Source organism: Anolis carolinensis, unplaced genomic scaffold, assembly GCF_035594765.1.
Source record: "Anolis carolinensis isolate JA03-04 unplaced genomic scaffold, rAnoCar3.1.pri scaffold_10, whole genome shotgun sequence".
Lineage (NCBI taxonomy): Eukaryota > Metazoa > Chordata > Lepidosauria > Squamata > Dactyloidae > Anolis > Anolis carolinensis.
The window spans coordinates 13,134,127-13,151,197 of NW_026943821.1; the positions used below are offsets into that span (position 1 = coordinate 13,134,127).

General features: G+C 46.4%; 2 protein-coding genes across 4 annotated transcripts in view; one reads left to right on the forward strand and one right to left on the reverse strand.

The window, feature by feature from the left end:
- The window catches only part of smg9 (SMG9 nonsense mediated mRNA decay factor), an 18,852-nt gene extending 11,156 nt beyond the window's left edge, over positions 1-7,696 (reverse strand). Inside the window, exons 1-3 of one of the 2 annotated variants that reach the window (XM_008113772.3) lie at positions 7,559-7,696; positions 5,935-6,091; positions 5,773-5,847 (exon numbers count right to left, since the gene is read on the reverse strand). In XM_008113772.3, coding sequence (XP_008111979.1) covers positions 5,773-5,847; positions 5,935-6,078 — 219 coding nt within the window. In that variant the 5' untranslated portion in view covers positions 6,079-6,091; positions 7,559-7,696. Of the gene's footprint in view, positions 1-5,772; positions 5,848-5,934; positions 6,092-6,293; positions 7,480-7,558 lie in introns of those variants that run through there. The other variant, XM_003222811.4, reaches the window with a different exon arrangement.
- Positions 7,610-17,002, forward strand: LOC103279301 (uncharacterized). Of its 2 annotated transcripts, none has more exons than XM_062962062.1 (3): positions 7,610-7,737; positions 12,710-12,799; positions 14,393-17,002. In XM_062962062.1, the coding sequence occupies exons 2-3, from the start codon at positions 12,716-12,718 to the stop codon at positions 16,763-16,765; spliced, it is 2,457 nt and encodes an 818-aa protein (XP_062818132.1). In that variant the 5' UTR covers positions 7,610-7,737; positions 12,710-12,715; the 3' UTR covers positions 16,766-17,002. The 2 variants fall into 2 exon arrangements, with proteins under 2 accessions (XP_062818132.1, XP_008111976.2); XM_008113769.3 differs by lacking the exon at positions 7,610-7,737 and adding an exon at positions 10,839-10,990.
- The last annotated feature ends 69 nt before the right edge of the window (positions 17,003-17,071 follow it).

Consider the following 17,071-nt stretch of genomic DNA (forward strand, 5'->3'; position numbering starts at 1 on the left):
TGCTTAGAATAAAGATGGATGCCGCAGCCAAAAGGGTAAGGGCTGAGACTTTGGCCAAGGCCCTAATTGAGCCACTCACAGAAGAAAATGTAAGCCAGTTACCAATACAGGATCCTTCTGCCAAAGTGTTTGCGCACCTTGGCAGCATGAACAGCCAGTTTTCGGATGAGGAACAGGAAGACTTCTCTCCTTACCCAGAGCAGGGCCCCAAAGTCACGTTTGAGTTTCCTGCAGAGCAGAGCGTCATAGCGGGGAGCTCACCCTTGCTCGAGCTACCCGTGCCTCCTGCTAAAACCCTAGGTCAGTCAATCAGGGCCCCAAGGCCGAGCGCTAGTTGGCCCCTACAGACAGCTGCACAGGGAACCATCGATTCGTCAGTGGTCGATGTCATCCCTCCAAGAGGCCAAAGGTTGACGCAAGGTACACGGTGGGAGTCCACTCCACAACAGCAAACTCCTCAATTGTTCCCTTCGACGCCAGAGTCCCAGCTTGTCTCCATCATCAGAAGCCCCAGAAGAGATCTTAAGGACAAGGGTGTCGAAAAGTTTTCGGACAAGCCTGAGGAATTTCTTCTCTGGAAGGCCACCTTCCAGAGAGCAATCAGAGACTTAAAGTTATTGCCTGAGGAAGAACTGACTCTTCTGGCTGCATGGTTGGGCCCAGCCTCATCCTCACAAGTTAAGAAGATCTACGCAGCCCACGTAGCCGATCCCGACAAAGCCCTGGAAAAGGCCTGGGCCAGGTTGCAGCAGAGGTATGGGGCCAGCACAGAGATTGAAGCATCTCTTATGGACAAGCTCCAAAGGTTCCCAGCTTTAAAACTCAAAGACTTCAAACTCTTGTGGGACCTCAGCGATCTCCTTACGGAATTAGAGTCGGCCAAGGAGAATCCAGAACTGCCCGGTTTGAAGTGCCTCGATCAGCACCTGTCCCAGAGGCAGATCTTGACCAAGCTGCCCTTCACTTTGCAAGAACGCTGGGGACAGGAGGTCTTCAACTACAAGGAGGCCCACTCCCAGGCATACCCTCCATTTTCTCATTTGGTCCAGTTCATCACCAGGGCGGCCAGAGAAAGGAATGATCCGCAGACGGGCCTCCCCACCTTATACCAAGGGACCCAGCCAGAGAAGGCACCTAAAGTGGAGAAAAAACCATCCAGAGAGGCCAAAAGACCGGTTAGTGTTAAGGCTGTTGAAACTCAGCACAGGGCCAACGAATCCAAGTCAGAGGTGAAGGAGGTGCTCTGCCCCATTCACCAAAAGCCTCACAGTTTGGCCAACTGCCGGGAATTTGGCAAGAAGCCTTATAAAGAAAGACAACAGATTGTACAGAAGCTGGGCATATGTTTTAGGTGCTGTGGAGCAACTCTTCACTTTGCATCCAACTGCAAAGAGGACGTCAAATGTGCAAGGTGTAACAGCCTTAAGCATTGCACCGCGATGCACAACTCTGACGCTGTCTCCCGCGCCAAAGGGGACACGTCTTCCAAAGAAGGGTCATCTACTGATGCCACCAACATGCAGGCCGCGTCACGGATGCAGGAGGATGCTCCATCGGTCGCCTGTACTGAACTATGCTCTGACGTGCACCAGTACAGAGTTTGTCATCCTATCTGCCTAGCGGATGTATATCCAGCCAAGAGCCCTTGGCTTAGAAAGAGACTCTATGTGGCCCTGGATTCACAGAGCGACGCCTCCCTAGCTACTCCAGAGTTCTTCCGCATGTTTGACCTTAAAACCAAGATGGTCAATTACACCATGACTACATGTGCAGGAAAAAAGAAGTTGCAGGGTCGCATAGCATCTGGCTTTGTTGTCTCCTCTTGCGACCAGAAGAGACAGTTCAAGTTGCCAGACCTGATTGAGTGTTCCTCTATTCCCCGGAACAAAAGGCAGATTGTCACCAGAGAAGTTGTGGAGGCTCATCCACATTTGCGACGGTTAAAGAATGCTATACCAGCCTTTCGGCCAGATGTGGACATTGCCCTTTTGCTTGGCTCGGACTGCCCGAGCTTGTTCTGTGTGAACGACCAAGTTAAAGGACCTCCAGGTGCACCTATCGCACAACAATTGCCATTAGGCTGGACAGTCATAGGCCCAGTGTGCATAAACAAGATGCACCCACCATCGTCGTTGGACTCCAATCAAGCACAGGTGCTTAAAGGTGGACGTCCTACACTTGTGCGCAGTTGCCTAAGTCATATCTCGGTCTACTGCCAAGCAATAACTCCAGAGTATTCCTCCATCTTCAAAGTCTCTGAGAGAGACGAAGCCACAGCGCTCTCGAAAGATGAGCAAAGGTTTTCGGACATTATGAATGCTCAAGTCTCACGAAGTGCAGAGGTGAAAGTTTGCAAGATGACCACAGAAATCAAGATGGGCCAAAGATCTTGCCTGGAACCACACCGTTTTGAACGTTTTTCGGAGTGGCACAGTCTTCTTAGAGCAGTAGCTAGGCTTATACATCGTTTAGCTTGCAAAGATAGTGAGCCTTTACAGGTCCAGGATATGATAAAGGCTAAGAGCGTCATATTCAAGTCAGTACAGAGATCTGCTTTCAAGCAGGAAATAGCTAGGCTAGAGCAAGGGCTCAACATCCCTAATCAAAGTCTTCTAAATGAGTTAAACCCATTTCTAGACAAGGAGGGTATTTTGAGAGTTGGAGGAAGGTTAGCCAAAGCTAAACTCAAAGTGTGTATAAAGAACCCTATCATTGTACCCCCCAATAGCCATATTGCTTTGTTGTTGGTTCGTCACTACCATGAGAAAATCCATCATCAAGGTAGAACTCTGACTGAGGCGACCCTTAGAAATGAAGGCCTGTGGGTGGTAAATGCTAAAAGTTTGGTCAGCAGTGTTATTTTTAAGTGTGTCAAATGTCGGCGACTCAGACGTAACTGTCAGAGTCAGCTGATAGCTGAGTTACCTCAGGACAGGACTTTGACAGACCCCCCCTTTTCCCATGTGGGAATCGATGTGTTTGGTCCTTGGGAGGTTGTCACTAGGAAAACCAGGGGTGGTGTTGTAAATAACAAAAGATGGGCGGGTTTGTTTACTTGTTTGTCAAAACGAACTGTCTATATAGAGGTTGCAGAGGGAATGGACACTTCATCATTCATAAATGCATTGAAAAGGTTCATAGCCCTCAGAGGGCCAATTAAGTTAATTTGGTCGGACTGTGGCACCAATTTTGCATGTGCAGACCTTAGCCAACCACTTTTGGAAAAGGTGGAAAGCTGAGTACTTAAGCCAGCTTCAAGCTAGAAGAATCTGGCAAAGCCCACAGGACAACATTGAGGTTAAAAACCTTGTGTTGCCAAAGGACAAAGACTTGCCCCGCTATGCCTGGCCTATGGGCATTATACTAAAGACCTTTCCTTGCCCTGACGGTAAGGTTAGAAAAGTTCAAGTAAAGACTCATAGTAAGGACAAAATGTCTGTCCTGGACAGACCAACCAGCAATCTCGTGTTGCTTGTCCAAAGTGTGTAAGTTTTATACTGTTTTATTGTTGTGTATACAAAGGTGTTTGTATGTTTTTGATTGGTAAATTCCCACATCCTGGGAATTTAGCGGGGAGTGTTCCGTCCCCCAGGACGATGGTTTGCCTTACCTATTGGTCGTTTGTTTGTTTTCCCTCCTTTACATTTTGTTTGAGCCTCTGGCTGCAAAGGCCTAGGAAAGGTGGCTTGGAATCTGCAAGAGCTGGCTGCAGTTTTCTTTGCAGTGATTGGTCAAAGAGTGCAACATCTTAGGACCGCCCTTTTTACCAGGGTCTAGTCTCCATTTTGGAGCTTCATTCTGGCTATAGTCTTCCAACGTGCTGGAGCTGTGCAAGGCTAACTGGGACAAATCATCCTCAAAACCAGGCCAATCTAAGCCTATCCAAATTAGATAAGTATTGAATTATATTGATCTGGAATAGGAAATCTAGTTAGAGGAGCAGAGTTATTCCATCGCTTCTAGAACTAATCTTTGCTGTAAAGATAGGGAAGGAAAGAGTTTCTCCTTCTAATATAGGCAGCGTGATTAGGGTATAGTGGTTTTATAATCACCTTTGCCTTCTGGAACCAGGGATAATTCTGTGACTAAAACCTATAGAAATTTGTTTCATCTTCTGCAACTTTAAGATCTGTGCCAGGTTTACAACCTTGTATGAATAAACATCCTTTTTTGAAGTTATCCAGACTCAGTCGTTCAATATCTATAGGACAGCTTATAGGGATTTGCAGTTCGCCCGGATAAAGGACAGCACGTTTCAGTTTTATAGCTTTTTATTGTCCGGCGGACAGCACAACCACTGGCAATTATCTTCGAGAGTTCTTGGAGAACGGGAGAAGTCCCAGCAGATTGGAGGAGGGCGAATGTGGTCCCTATCTTCAAGAAGGGAAAAAAGAACGACCCAAACAATTACCGTCCGGTCAGCCTCACATCAATACCAGGCAAAATTTTGGAAAAGATCATTAAGGAAGTGGTCTGCGAACACTTAGAAACAAATGCGGTCATTGCTAATAGTCAACACGGATTTACCAAAAACAAGTCATGCCAGACTAATCTGATCTCTTTTTTCGATAGAGTTACGAGTTGGGTCGATACAGGGAATGCCGTGGATGTAGCGTACCTGGATTTCAGTAAGGCCTTCGACAAAGTCCCCCACGACCTTCTGGCAAACAAACTAGTAAAATGTGGGCTAGACAAAACTACGGTTAGGTGGATCTGTAATTGGCTAAGCGAACGAACCCAAAGGGTGCTCACCAATGCGTCGTCTTCATCATGGAAAGAAGTGACAAGTGGAGTGCCGCAGGGCTCCGTCCTGGGCCCAGTTCTGTTCAACATCTTTATTAATGACTTAGACGAAGGGTTAGAAGGCACGATCATCAAGTTTGCAGACGACACAAAACTGGGAGGGATAGCCAACACTCCAGAAGACAGGAGCAGAATTCAAAACGATCTTGACAGACTAGAGAGATGGGCCGAAACTAACAAAATGAAGTTCAACAGGGACAAATGCAAGATACTTCACTTCGGCAGAAAAAATGGAAATCAAAGATACAGAATGGGGGACGCCTGGCTTGACAGCAGTGTGTGCGAAAAAGACCTTGGAGTCCTTGTGGACAACAAGTTAAACATGAGCCAACAATGTGATGCGGCTGCTAAAAAAGCCAATGGGATTCTGGTCTGCATCAATAGGGGAATAGCGTCTAGATCCAGGGAAGTTATGCTCCCTCTCTATTCTGCCTTGGTCAGACCACACCTGGAATACTGTGTCCAATTTTGGGCACCACAGTTGAAGGGAGATGTTAACAAGCTGGAAAGCGTCCAGAGGAGGGCGACTAAAATGATTAAGGGTCTGGAGAACAAGCCCTATGAGGAGCGGCTTAAAGAGCTGGGCATGTTTAGCCTGCAGAAGAGAAGGCTGAGAGGAGACATGATAGCCATGTACAAATACGTGAAGGGAAGTCATAGGGAGGAGGGAGCAAGCTTGTTTTCTGCTGCCCTGCAGACTAGGACACGGAACAATGGCTTCAAACTACAGGAAAGGAGATTCCACTTGAACATCAGGAAGAACTTCCTCACTGTGAGAGCTGTTCGACAGTGGAACTCTCTCCCCGGGGCCGTGGTGGAGGCTCCTTCTTTGGAGGCTTTTAAGCAGAGGCTGGATGGCCATCTGTCGGGGGTGCTTTGAATGCGATTTCCTGCTTCTTAGCAGGGGGTTGGACTGGATGGCCCATGTGGTCTCTTCCAACTCTACTATTCTATGATTCCACAGCTTACCCTCTCTGCTGGTGGCTTAGCCAGGATGATGGGTGTCTTCTGCATCATGGTTCCTACAGGCTCATCCACAGGGTCCTAAAAGGAAAGAAGATTGAAGGTGGGCACCCTAATGGCTCCTTCATTCATTCTTACTTTCATCCCAACCAGTGTGTGGGCCATTACCCGCCGATCTCGGTCTCTGTCCCAGGGAACATAGTCACGATCCCGACCCGGCCCAGACAGACTCTGGTGGCCCATCTCCTTATCACGGTTCCAGCGTCGTCGTCGTTCATACAGCCCAGGCTGGCTGTGCCCTGACTCCGACATATGGAAATGCAACCTAGAAATCGGAAGAGATGCACGTCAAAACTTCTGGATGACAGCATGGGATAAATGTCCTTAAAGGAGATCAGAGGGAAGATGCAGGTTACAGAACAAGAGTAGGAAACCTGCCATAAGCAAAACACGTCCCTTCCATTTTCCACCCTCCAGGCTCCAAAATGTGTGGTTTCCAAATAAATAGGAAATATTCTGAAGCTTACTTTTAGTTTTAAGTGCTCTGTGGACCAAAACACAATGTATGGATGACTCAATTCATCAAAAATTGTGTTCCTTGGATATTTAGCTCTTCTACTGGAAATAGGAAGCTGAGAGGAAGGAGATGGGCAATCTTCACGGGCCACAAGATCAGTTTTGGTGGGCCATGCTATTTCCACATTAAGAATACAATAACTTAACCCTCCAACTTATTTACCATGCTCAGATACAACAGCAATAATAATAATAAGTATTTATTATCCTCCTCTCTTAATGGCTCCACGATTTCTGCTTTGAACTGGAATATATGGTAGTGTGGACTCAGATAACCCAGTTCAAAGCAGATATTGTGGGATTTTCTACCTTGATATTCTGGGATGTAAAGCTGTGTAGGAGGACCCTTAGGTTACTGAATCTGGACCAAACTTGGCATACAGACTCTTCATTCTCCAACTTAAAATAACTGAGAGGGTTTGAACAAATAAACAACAAACAATGTTTTCCGGTTCAGAGCAGAGGGAAAGGAAGGGAGCAAAGCAGATTGGCTGTGGCTAAGGGCCCTTCCACACAGCCATATAACTCAGAATATCAAGGCAGAAAATCCCACATTTTCTGCTTTGAATTGGAATATATGGCAGTGTGGACTCGGATAACACAGTTCAAAGCAGATATTGTTGGATTTTCTGCCTTGATATTCTGGGATATAGGGCTGTGTGGAAGGGCCCTAAGTGAAGGATTGGCTGTTACTAGGTGACATATGTATTAGGAAGAGAAAGAAGGAAAGAGGAAAAATAAAGAGGAAAGGAATGGGGGGAGGTAGAAGAGGAGAGGGAAAGGTATAAGGGGAGGGAAGGAAAGAAAGCAGGAAAGAGAAAGGAAGGAGAATATTTAATTTCTAGAGACCACTTGAAGGCCTCTTCCAAAATGCACCCAGGGATGAAGTTCCCTTTCATCCCTTTGGCCAAACGTTTCCCATGCTAGGGCCTATCTACTGGGAGGATGAAAACCAAATCAAAATCCAAAATTATCTTTTAAGATCTCGAACCAAAATCCCTGAGCAGGAAATGGGAGTCACAAAGGGACTATAGTGCCTCCAGCGAATGGATATTTTCACAGAGATGCGTCCCGTTGCTAAGTAACTATGCAGTGGAGGGATACGACGGGGAAAAATATCAATAGCCAGAACTATATTGCGCTTCGCTTTCCTAGGGCGGAGGGATACAGCTCGCAAACGTCAAACGAGCCTTATCTCCCTCCCTCGGAGAAATACCTGACCGGCGGAGCCTTAAAAGGCGATAATCCCGTTTATGAAGGGACGTTCCTCGAGCCAAAAGGCAGCGCCAGGCACCGAAGGCGCGCGCTCCGTTGTTGCGGAGAGGTCGAGGTGCGGCGTCGGGCGTGAATCAACACATCTTGGGGAACGAGCCTCGTCGGCCACCGTTGCCTTAGGTAGTGCGCACGCGCAGGAACTCATTTCTCAGCCCTCGTTCGGAGTGCGCGTTAGCTCCGATTGGGCGCATGCGCTGTATAAGCGAGTCGACCAGTCCCCAGGCCCACTTGTGCGCGTGCGCAGATAGATCCTGATGGTTGTAGTTGTAGTGGACTTTTAAGTCGATACGCATTAATGGCAACCGTATCCCAGGGTTTTGGGGTTTTTTTTGCAAGATTGGTTCAGAAATGGGGATTGCCTTTACCTTCCTCAGAGGCTGGGAATGTGTCACCCATTGCGGAGAGGATTTGAATCCTGGAGTGCATCTACATAGTAGAGTTGATGCTGTTTGACACTATTTTAACTGACGGCTCAATGCTATGGGATTCTGGGAGTTGTAGTTTGGTGAGGCACCAGCACTCTATGATAGAGAAGGCTGTGAAATAGGCATGGGCAAACTGGCCCTCTTCTGAGGATACGTCCCATAGATGTGGGTTTTGTTTTGTTTTTCGTGTCAAGAGTGACTTGAGAAACTGCAAGTTGCTTCTGGTGTGAGAGTATTAGCCATGTGCAAGGACGTTGCCCAGGGGACACCCAGATGTTTTACCATCCTTGTGGGAGGCTTCTCTCATGTCCCCGCATAGGAAGCTGGAGCTGACAGATGGAGCTGTTAGGGTACAGTATTAGAGACAGAGGGAATTACTTCCCTCTGTTATTACTTCTAAAATGCCTGTGAGAATATGCCTCAATTCTTGGCATGTAGGGATAGTTTTCTTTTTTAAAATCAACATAGTTTTAGGATACAGTCCAAGGTGAAAAGTCTTGTTAATCAACTCGTTTCTAAAAGAAAACAGAAATTTCCAGATTACATGGCATAATGTCCTATCCTGTCTTACAAATGCCCCTTAAAATTAGTAGTCTGTAAAAATGTAAGATGGGCCATATTCATGGTTCTTACAGGTCTATGTCAACCTTATTGAGAGAGCTACTAAAAAGGTTGAAGCAAATGCTGTAAGTGACCAGGGAAATAATGGGGATTTTGGATTGTACTATTCAAGGTACTTTCTCAGTTATTGACAGTGTTTAGAGAAGTTTGGGTTTGTTTTTTTGGGGGGGGGGGGTTGTTTTTTGGACTACAACTCACAGAACTCACTCATCGTTTTACAAATGTCTTTGGAAGTCTATTGATCACTGTCTTAGTTTCACTTAATCTTCTTCTCCCCGTGGCAGCTTCCCACATCTTCAAAAAACAGAGTCTGGAGGGTTTCCAGGCACCCCAGAAATGATTTGGGGGAGACAGGGAAGGCTGCTGTGGGATAGAAAACATTTCCACCCTGCCCTTCAAGCACATTTCTAAAGTAAATTCCACATTGACAGCATTGGAAAGAAGAATCACTGGCATGGATACCAGTGGCTGCAATATCAGAGCCCATTGTAGATCACCCTAAATTTAAAGACCAAAGGAAGTAGTTTCAAAACCAATGCCATCCCAATGAATGAGATCTACTGGGTCAAACAGTTCTTGAGTTCATGAAACGGCTAATTTTTGGAATTTTAGATTTCAGTTAATGAGCAAATACTGTGCCAGAATTCTAACAAATGAGCTCTGAGATCCTCTAAAAATTTCAATTCCTATTTGGATGTTAACCTGCAGCATTTTTGACATAGCATAGTAGCCTGAGAAAAAGGAAAAAAAGGCTAGGAATGGCTCTCCTTGCTTTGCCTGGTTTCAGGCAGTAAATAAATATTTTGAATGACTCCATACATTCATGTTTCTATCTTCGAATCAAGGTTATTTACAACAGGAGAGAACATATATTAAAGGACATTGTCTCCAAGTGGATGCTGACATTTTAAACATTTCAAGTCATTGAATTTATTACGGTGAAGCATCAATCTGCACCGTTTGATCTATCAATTGGATCGTTGCATTGCTTCTCTGGCCATTCAACCTCTATTTCCAGCAGTAAGTCAGCAGCACATGGAAGCACAGGATGTATCACTGAATGAAACGATGCATCAAGAACGTACTTACTGTTGATTCTATCTGAGTTTGTACTTCTAGAAAAATGACAAAGTGCAGGCCAAGGGGCTCAACCCAGCCCATGGTAACTTTCCATATGGCCCCCAAAAGCCAAGAGGGTTTTTAATGTGTGCTTAGTAAAGGGCCGAGTCTGTCCTCTCATTTTTGGGCATTTGAAGACATCAGCAGCGAGTGAGCGAAATGCAATAAGGGGTAACAACTCTCAGAGGCTTTGTGAAGGAAAACTATCAAGAAGCCCTTTGCTCTATGCAGCTTTTTCAGCTATTGCCCCATGAATATATATATTTAAAAACCCACCCTGCTCTAGTTGATCAAGAATTTAGAGATAATCCAGGGAGAAGACAGCCTCATTGCCATCATAGCGATGATCGGACCATTTTGCTGGACTTTAAAAGAAAGTAAAATTTACTGGCTTTTTTATAGCACTCACCACTCACTTCTTCTGAGTGCCTTACAAATATCAACAAATTTGTTGTCGAAGGCTTTCATGGCCATGATCATAGGGTTGTTGTATGTCTTTCGGGCTGTGTGGCCATGTTCCAGAAGTATTCTCTCCTGACGTTTTGCCCACATCTATGGCAGGCATCCTCAGTGGTCGCCTCACAACCTCACAAGGATGCCGGCCATAGATGTGGGCGAAACGTCAGGAGATAATACTTCTGGAACATGGCCACACAGCCCGAAAGACATACAACAACCCCATCAACAAATTTATCCCCACAACAACCCTGTGAGGTAGGAGTCTGCTGCCCCCCATTTTGACAGTGGGGAATTGAGGCACAAAGAGATTTAAGACACTTCTCCAGCGGCACACAAGGGACCTTCAGCAGAGTCAAGAAAGAAATCTGATGGTTGAAGTCTTAGTTAAGCACTGGACTATTAAAATATCCTCCCTTCTCTAAGGCCATATACTGCCACATAGATGTGGGTGAAACGTCAGGAGAGAATGCTTCTGGAACATGCCCATGCAGCCCGGAAACCTCACAGCAACCCAATCTGGCGGAGGTTCCAGTAGAACTACATCTCCCGGCAGGCCTTGCGCGGGGAAGGGGCGGAGTTCTGGCGGCGGCGGCGGCGCGCGAAGGGAAGCTCCTCGGGACGCGAGGTGGGAGGGTACTTCCGGTCCTAATCCTCTGAGGAGCTTCAGGAGCAGCAGCAGCTTTATCATCATGCGGGAGGGCTTGCTAGGCCGGGCCGGAGCCGCAAGCAGGCCAGCAGGATACGCCTCGGTAGGTCGAGCGGGAGCGAGGCGAGGGAGTGAAGGAAGTAACGAAGGGGCCTTGAGGGCTTCGTTCTCCGGCGGGCGTCAGGGCAGGCCTGGGGTGTGAGGCGGGCCCTGGGTTTTGCCCTTGTTTCCTTCAGCTCCAAAGTAAGGATTTAGGTGGACTACTGTCTCAGTAAGTCTGCTTTTCGACTCTAGCCGTGGTTTGGAATCATTACATTGGAAAAGACCCCAAGGGCCATTCGTGCAACCCTATTCTGTCAGGAAACATGCAAAGCACTCCCGGCAGATGAACATCTGGTTCAAATCCTCTAATTAAACAGACTCCATCGCCCTTTAGGCAATGCTTCTAGGCTCTGTGTTGTGTATTAAATTCATTTAAATTGGGAAAGACCCCGACTGCTACCCAGTGCCACCCCATTCTGCCATGCAGGGAGACACAATCAAAGCATTCCTGACAGATGGCCATCTGCTTGAAATCCTCCCGAGTTTGGCAATCCTCCACCCTCCAAAGCATTGCACTGTTTGAAATTTCTTCCAAAGTTTGGGTTGAATCGTTTCTCCCCCTCTTGTTTGAATTCGTTGCTCCTTTTTTCCTGTCTAGGCCAAGCATAGGCAAACTTCGGTACCAGCTGTTAGGGATTGTGGGAATTGAAGTCCAAAACACCTGGAGGGCTGGAGTTTGCCCATGCCTGATCTAGGCAGTCCACAGATTATGAACAAAATGGGTTCTGTGTGTTGTCGAAGGCTTTCATGGCTGGGATCACTGGATTGCTGTGAGTCTTCAGGCTGTCTGGCCATCTTTCAGAAGCATTCTCCACTGACATTTCGCCCACATCTGTGGCAGGCATCCTCAGAGGTTGTGAGGTCTGTTGGAAACTAGGCAAGTGGGGTTTATATATCTGGACTAACGTTCAAGGTGGGAGAAAGAGCCCTTGTCTGCCTGAGGCAAGTGTGAATATATATATATATTTCACTTTGGATAGTATAGGGAAGGGGGAGCACCCCTTTGGGGTTTGTTTTTCTGGCTGTGGCCCTGTTTAGAAGAAGTCACCTCACTTTCTGTCCCTGTGATTATTGGATTTGAAAAAAATAGCTTCGTATGGAAACAAGGATTAGTGATAAAGTCTCAGGCCCCTTCTACACTGCCATATAATCCAGATTATCAAATCAGATAATCCACATTATCCAATCTGATCTAGGTTATATGAGTCTACACTGACATATAATCCAGTTCAAACTGATAACCTAGTTTTTAAATGGCAGTGTAGAAGGACTTGAGTGCTATCCTTGATATGTCTCCCACAATTTTGGAATTCATGCTTATAGAGTTTGAAATGAAAGGAGGTACAGTGTTCCCTCATTTATCATGGGGGTTAGGTTCCAGGACCACCCGCAATAAGTGAAAATCCATGAAGTAGGGATGCTATATTTATTTTAATATTTATACATTATTTTAGTAGTTATACACTATTTTAAATCTTTATCAACCAATTGTGTGCTAATAAATCACCGCTTCCTCCGCCTGTTGCCGCTTGGGCTCCTTTTCCTCTCCCTTTGGCTTCTCCTTCCTCTCTTCCTTAGGCTGTAAATTGTAATTTTTTATGATTTATAATAGTCTTTTAGAGTTTATTGAAAAACCGTGAAACAGCGAATCCGTGAAAAGTGAACTGCGAAGTAGTGAGGGAACACTGTAATTAATCAGTGGTGTTTCTCCTCATTTTAGGGCACAATGGATGTTGTGGCAGGAATCGAAGTTGGAGCTGAAATTGAAGTGACCGAAGATGGAATGCTGGAGGAATTGCCTTTACATTTGGTAAGGAATGTGAAATACCCAAATCGTTGCATTTATAGAAACATTGCAATGTCTGTGTTGTGTATGGCAGGAAAGGAAATGCTCTTCAAAGTCTTTTTCTCAGAAATATTGCCAAAAGTTGATTATGAAATATTTTGTTTTAGAACGAAGAACAAAATATTGAAAGCAAGGTGTTCATATATTTACTCCTTCATTATTTGTAAAAACAGCCATATATGTACGACTGTTTACAATAGCTCACATTACAGTAATTCTTGGCCTTTTTTTGTCTTATTCCCGTTTTTATTATGAGAAGGAGGGCTTTATGTCTGCTTGGCAATATGGAGGACTAGAGACATAAAAGTAAGCCAAGGAACTGCCAAACACACATATGTGGACAATTTGAAGAACTGAAAAAGGAGTGGGTAATCAGACACAGGGCAGAATCTAGATATCAGGAGCAAAGATGTCAAAATTTAAAGCCATGGGAAACAAAATATGCTTCTTTTTCTAGGTTTCTCTAAAGAAACAACAACTGTTTAGAAATAATGAGCAGTATTAGCATTCTCAAAGTTAAGAATTGCTTAGTTGCTTCAGGAATGTAAAATGCATTGTTTGGCATTAAATTATGTTTGATATATAGTGAGTGCACTTTTTGTAAGGAATACCTTCAGTTCTGTAATTGATCTGATACTATATATGGTCCTACATAAACACTGCCAGTACATTGCTTTTAGAAATAATTTTTGGGACCGTCAGTATGAGAACAATTTGCCTTTAACTGTTTTTATTCTAAAAGAAAATATTTTGTCATCCATTTTTTTCAACCTTTCTAGAACAAAATCTTCAGTGTGTGTGGGGGGGGGGAGGTGTTGTTTCCATATTTTTGCAGTTTTCATCCAGACCTTCACATCTTTAGATGAGAGTTCTGTCTCCAGTCTACCCTGGGGATCTTGCAACCTGAATATTGTATTGAATTTCTTTCTGATGTTGGGCCTTGCTGTTTGCCTTCCCACTTTCTGAGATTAAATTTGAATGGGTTAATACATGGATGAATGCCTTTTTGACATCAAACCTAGGCGCTGAAAGTCTTGCCACAGCCATGTTTACTATATGTCCTGCTTTCTGTATAAATAGGACTAGTTGGATATGTGTGAACCACATATTTGTGTATGAGCTTATTCTGCCAGTTTTTATTAATTGATTTTTGCCTGCATGTTTTGGTAATTATCTTGATTCTCTAACGTATTGTGTTTTTTGTTGTTGACTGCTTTGGATTTTGCTTTAAAGAATCTGGTGGTTTAATACTGATAAACAGAGGGACAAGGGATTATGCTGTCCCTCCTGGACATTTGAGAATCTCATTTAGCGACTCTGGACATTTAGGCTTCTGGGCATTGGATAATGTTGCAATGTAATTCTAAGTTAAATGTACAGTGATATGAAGCTGAAAGTAGGAGGGTTGAATTGAATAGAAAAATGAACTTGGGCATCATTCTGTGATTTCTCCCTCCCTCATAATTTTAACACAGCTCTGTCAATAAGATGTGAAATTTAGTGTATGCTCCTCCCATGCATTCTGCTAATACCTTTCCTTTTCCTCTCTTCTACTAGGAAAATGCCAAGAATTACCTTTCCTGGGAATCTTTGGATGTCTCCAGCAGTGACGATGATGGAGAGGGCTATTTCAGCTTCTGCTTGCCTGTGAGACGTCCCTCCCGGCCTGTAGAGCGGCCACCAGTTCGGCGCCAGCAGGTCCAGCGTGCGCCACCCCAGCGGCCACCAGCCCCACCCTCTCCTGTGAAGCCACTAGATTATGAGAACTGGCTCCCTCCCATGTACCCCTGCCCATTGGTCTCAGACATTCCCTCTCCCCCAGTGCTTGGTGCTTACCAGTGCCAGAAGTGCCTGCAGGTGTTCATGGAAGAGTGGCACTATCTCCAACACCTCCAGGATCACATTCAGGAGGAAATACAGCTACAGCAGGCAGTGCTGCAACAGCAGCATCAACAACAGCAACAGCAGGCAGCGCTGCAACAGCAGGCAGCGCTGCAACAGCAGGCAGCGCTGCAACAGCAGGCAGCGCTGCAACAGCAGGCAGCGCTGCAACAGCAGGCAGCGCTGCAACAGCAGGCAGCGCTGCAACAGCAGGCAGCGCTGCAACAGCAGGCAGCGCTGCAACAACAGACAGCGCTACAACAACAGCAGCAACCCCAACCTCAGCCTCACTCTCCACCGCGAAAGCTTCGCTGCCTGGAGTGTGGCAAGCGGTTCCTGCACCCTGAGCACTTTGCTCGCCACACCAAGTGGCATCTGAAGCTGGTGCGCAAGGGCATCAAAGTCTGTCACAGGAAAGGAAGCCGGCGCTCCTCCCAGATTTCCTATGTTTACAAGCCCCTTACTGAAAACCCATCTGTAGCAGGGGGGGATGCTTCTGGCCCCCCAGTTTCCCAAGAGAGTCAGAAGCAGCCAAGAGGTGTCTTGAAGGCCAACAGGCGAAAGGCCCTCAAGCACCATAAAAAGTTGGTTCCCGAGGCTTCACAGGCTGAGGGTCTGCTCGGATCCACCTTCCCAGAAAATTCTGTTGCCATCTTGGATGGAGACGGAGGTGTCAATCTCCTGCAGCCATGGCAGAAGCAGGATGCTATCTTAGAAGGTCAGGTGGCGGGGACGGTCTATCAGTCAGCAGTCCTGAATGCTGAAAATCAGATAATCATTGTGGATGATGCTGGGGCAGAAGCTGTGGCTGTTGCGCCAGATCATCGCTACACTGAGTTACAGGCTGCTGTCTTTGAAAGCCAGGGGAACATGAATGAGGTGAGGCCCCTCTTCCTCCAGGCTGAAGAGCAAGCAACTCTCCTGGATAACCAAGCAGGCTTGAATTCCTTGCAGTTAGAAAGCATCAAAGATCAGGCAGTCATAGGAGCTGACTGGGCAGGCCAGAATCCTTGTACTCTTTTTAGGACTGTGCTCCTACAGGCTGAGGAGCAGGCAGCCACTGTGGACAGCCAAATGGGGCCCAGTCCCCTCCAACAGGTGATCATCAAGACCTCAGAGGGGTCGCCCACTTTTTACTTGGACTCAGACCCTCACCTGTCTTCCCTGGACCCAGCAACTGTCCATTTTGTCCCTGTAGATCAAGAGTCTCAGTTTGTAACAGTTCCATATGGAAACACACTGACCTTGGAGCCAACAGATGAAGGAGAGAAGACTTGGGAGTCCCAAACAACAACCTTTCAGTTGCCAGGTGACCTTCAAAACTTGCAGCAGCAAAACAAGCAGCTGTCTCCTACTGTGACCACTGACCAGTCAACCAAAGGTCCAATGATTGTCCCTTTGGTGCCTGGTACTTCTGGGGACCACCCTGAGGTCTTAGACCTGGAGTACGATACAGGAGGTGGCATTCCAGTCGCCTCTGAGCCTTGGGAGGCTTCTGTGAGAACTGGGCAGGAAGGTTACCACACTGAGGAGGTGATGGAGAATAATGTGATTGTTGTGGAGATAGAAGAAGAGCAGTGCAGCCAAGGGTCTGTGGTGAGCCGCCCGCACAAATGCTCCCGCAAGCGGGCCTTCCATAGAACTAGAAAATCCATCATTAAAAAGCGCCTTGGGTGCTTTAAGTGTCCCGACTGTAGTGTTTGCTTCAACCGGGTATCTCAGCTCCGCACCCATCGAAAGAGGCCAAAGCGCCGAGGACGGAGCTACCTGTGTGAATGTGGGGCTTCGTTCCATGGCCTGCTGCATCTCCTGCGTCACCAGCTCCAGCACCTGGCAGAAGCTCTCTTTATCTGCTCAACCTGCGGAAAGTCCCTCCAAGGCCACCAACATCTGGCGAAACATGGCACCTGCAACCCCGGCCCAGCCGTTTTCAGCTGCTCTTGCGGAGTCAGCTTCCGACGCTTGCCGCGCTACCTTTGGCATCATGTGAGGAGCCAGAAGCCCGGCCTAAGGGTTTACACACTCTCAGGTTTCCTCTCTTCAGCCTGAAGTGGGACAACAGTCGTGTGGACTTGGGATGAGAGGGAGGGAAACCATGAACTTCTTGACTGGATGTCTGGTTTTGGAGATGGGATAGGACATGAGTATGCGAGGCCTTCTTCTGGGGAGCATTTAGTCAGAAATGGTTTATCGTTTGTGAAGCATAAGGAATAGGGATGTTTTGAGTTGATTATTTCCAGTGTTAATGAAGATTATGGTAATTAAACTGAAGATTCTGATCCCTGACATTCTCTCTTGACTGCTGCTGTGAAGTCTTAGGGAACAGAAAGCTCAGGGAAGCGTCTGTTGGGAAAC

Bases quoted from the DNA above. Each gene is read 5' to 3' on its own strand.
- LOC103279301 (XM_008113769.3), top strand. From the start codon at position 10,931: ATGCGGGAGGGCTTGCTAGGCCGGGCCGGAGCCGCAAGCAGGCCAGCA. The intron at 10,991-12,709 runs GTAGGTCGAGCG...TCCTCATTTTAG, and splicing joins GGCCAGCAGGATACGCCTCG to GGCACAATGGATGTTGTGGC. The intron at 12,800-14,392 runs GTAAGGAATGTG...CTCTTCTACTAG, and splicing joins AGGAATTGCCTTTACATTTG to GAAAATGCCAAGAATTACCT.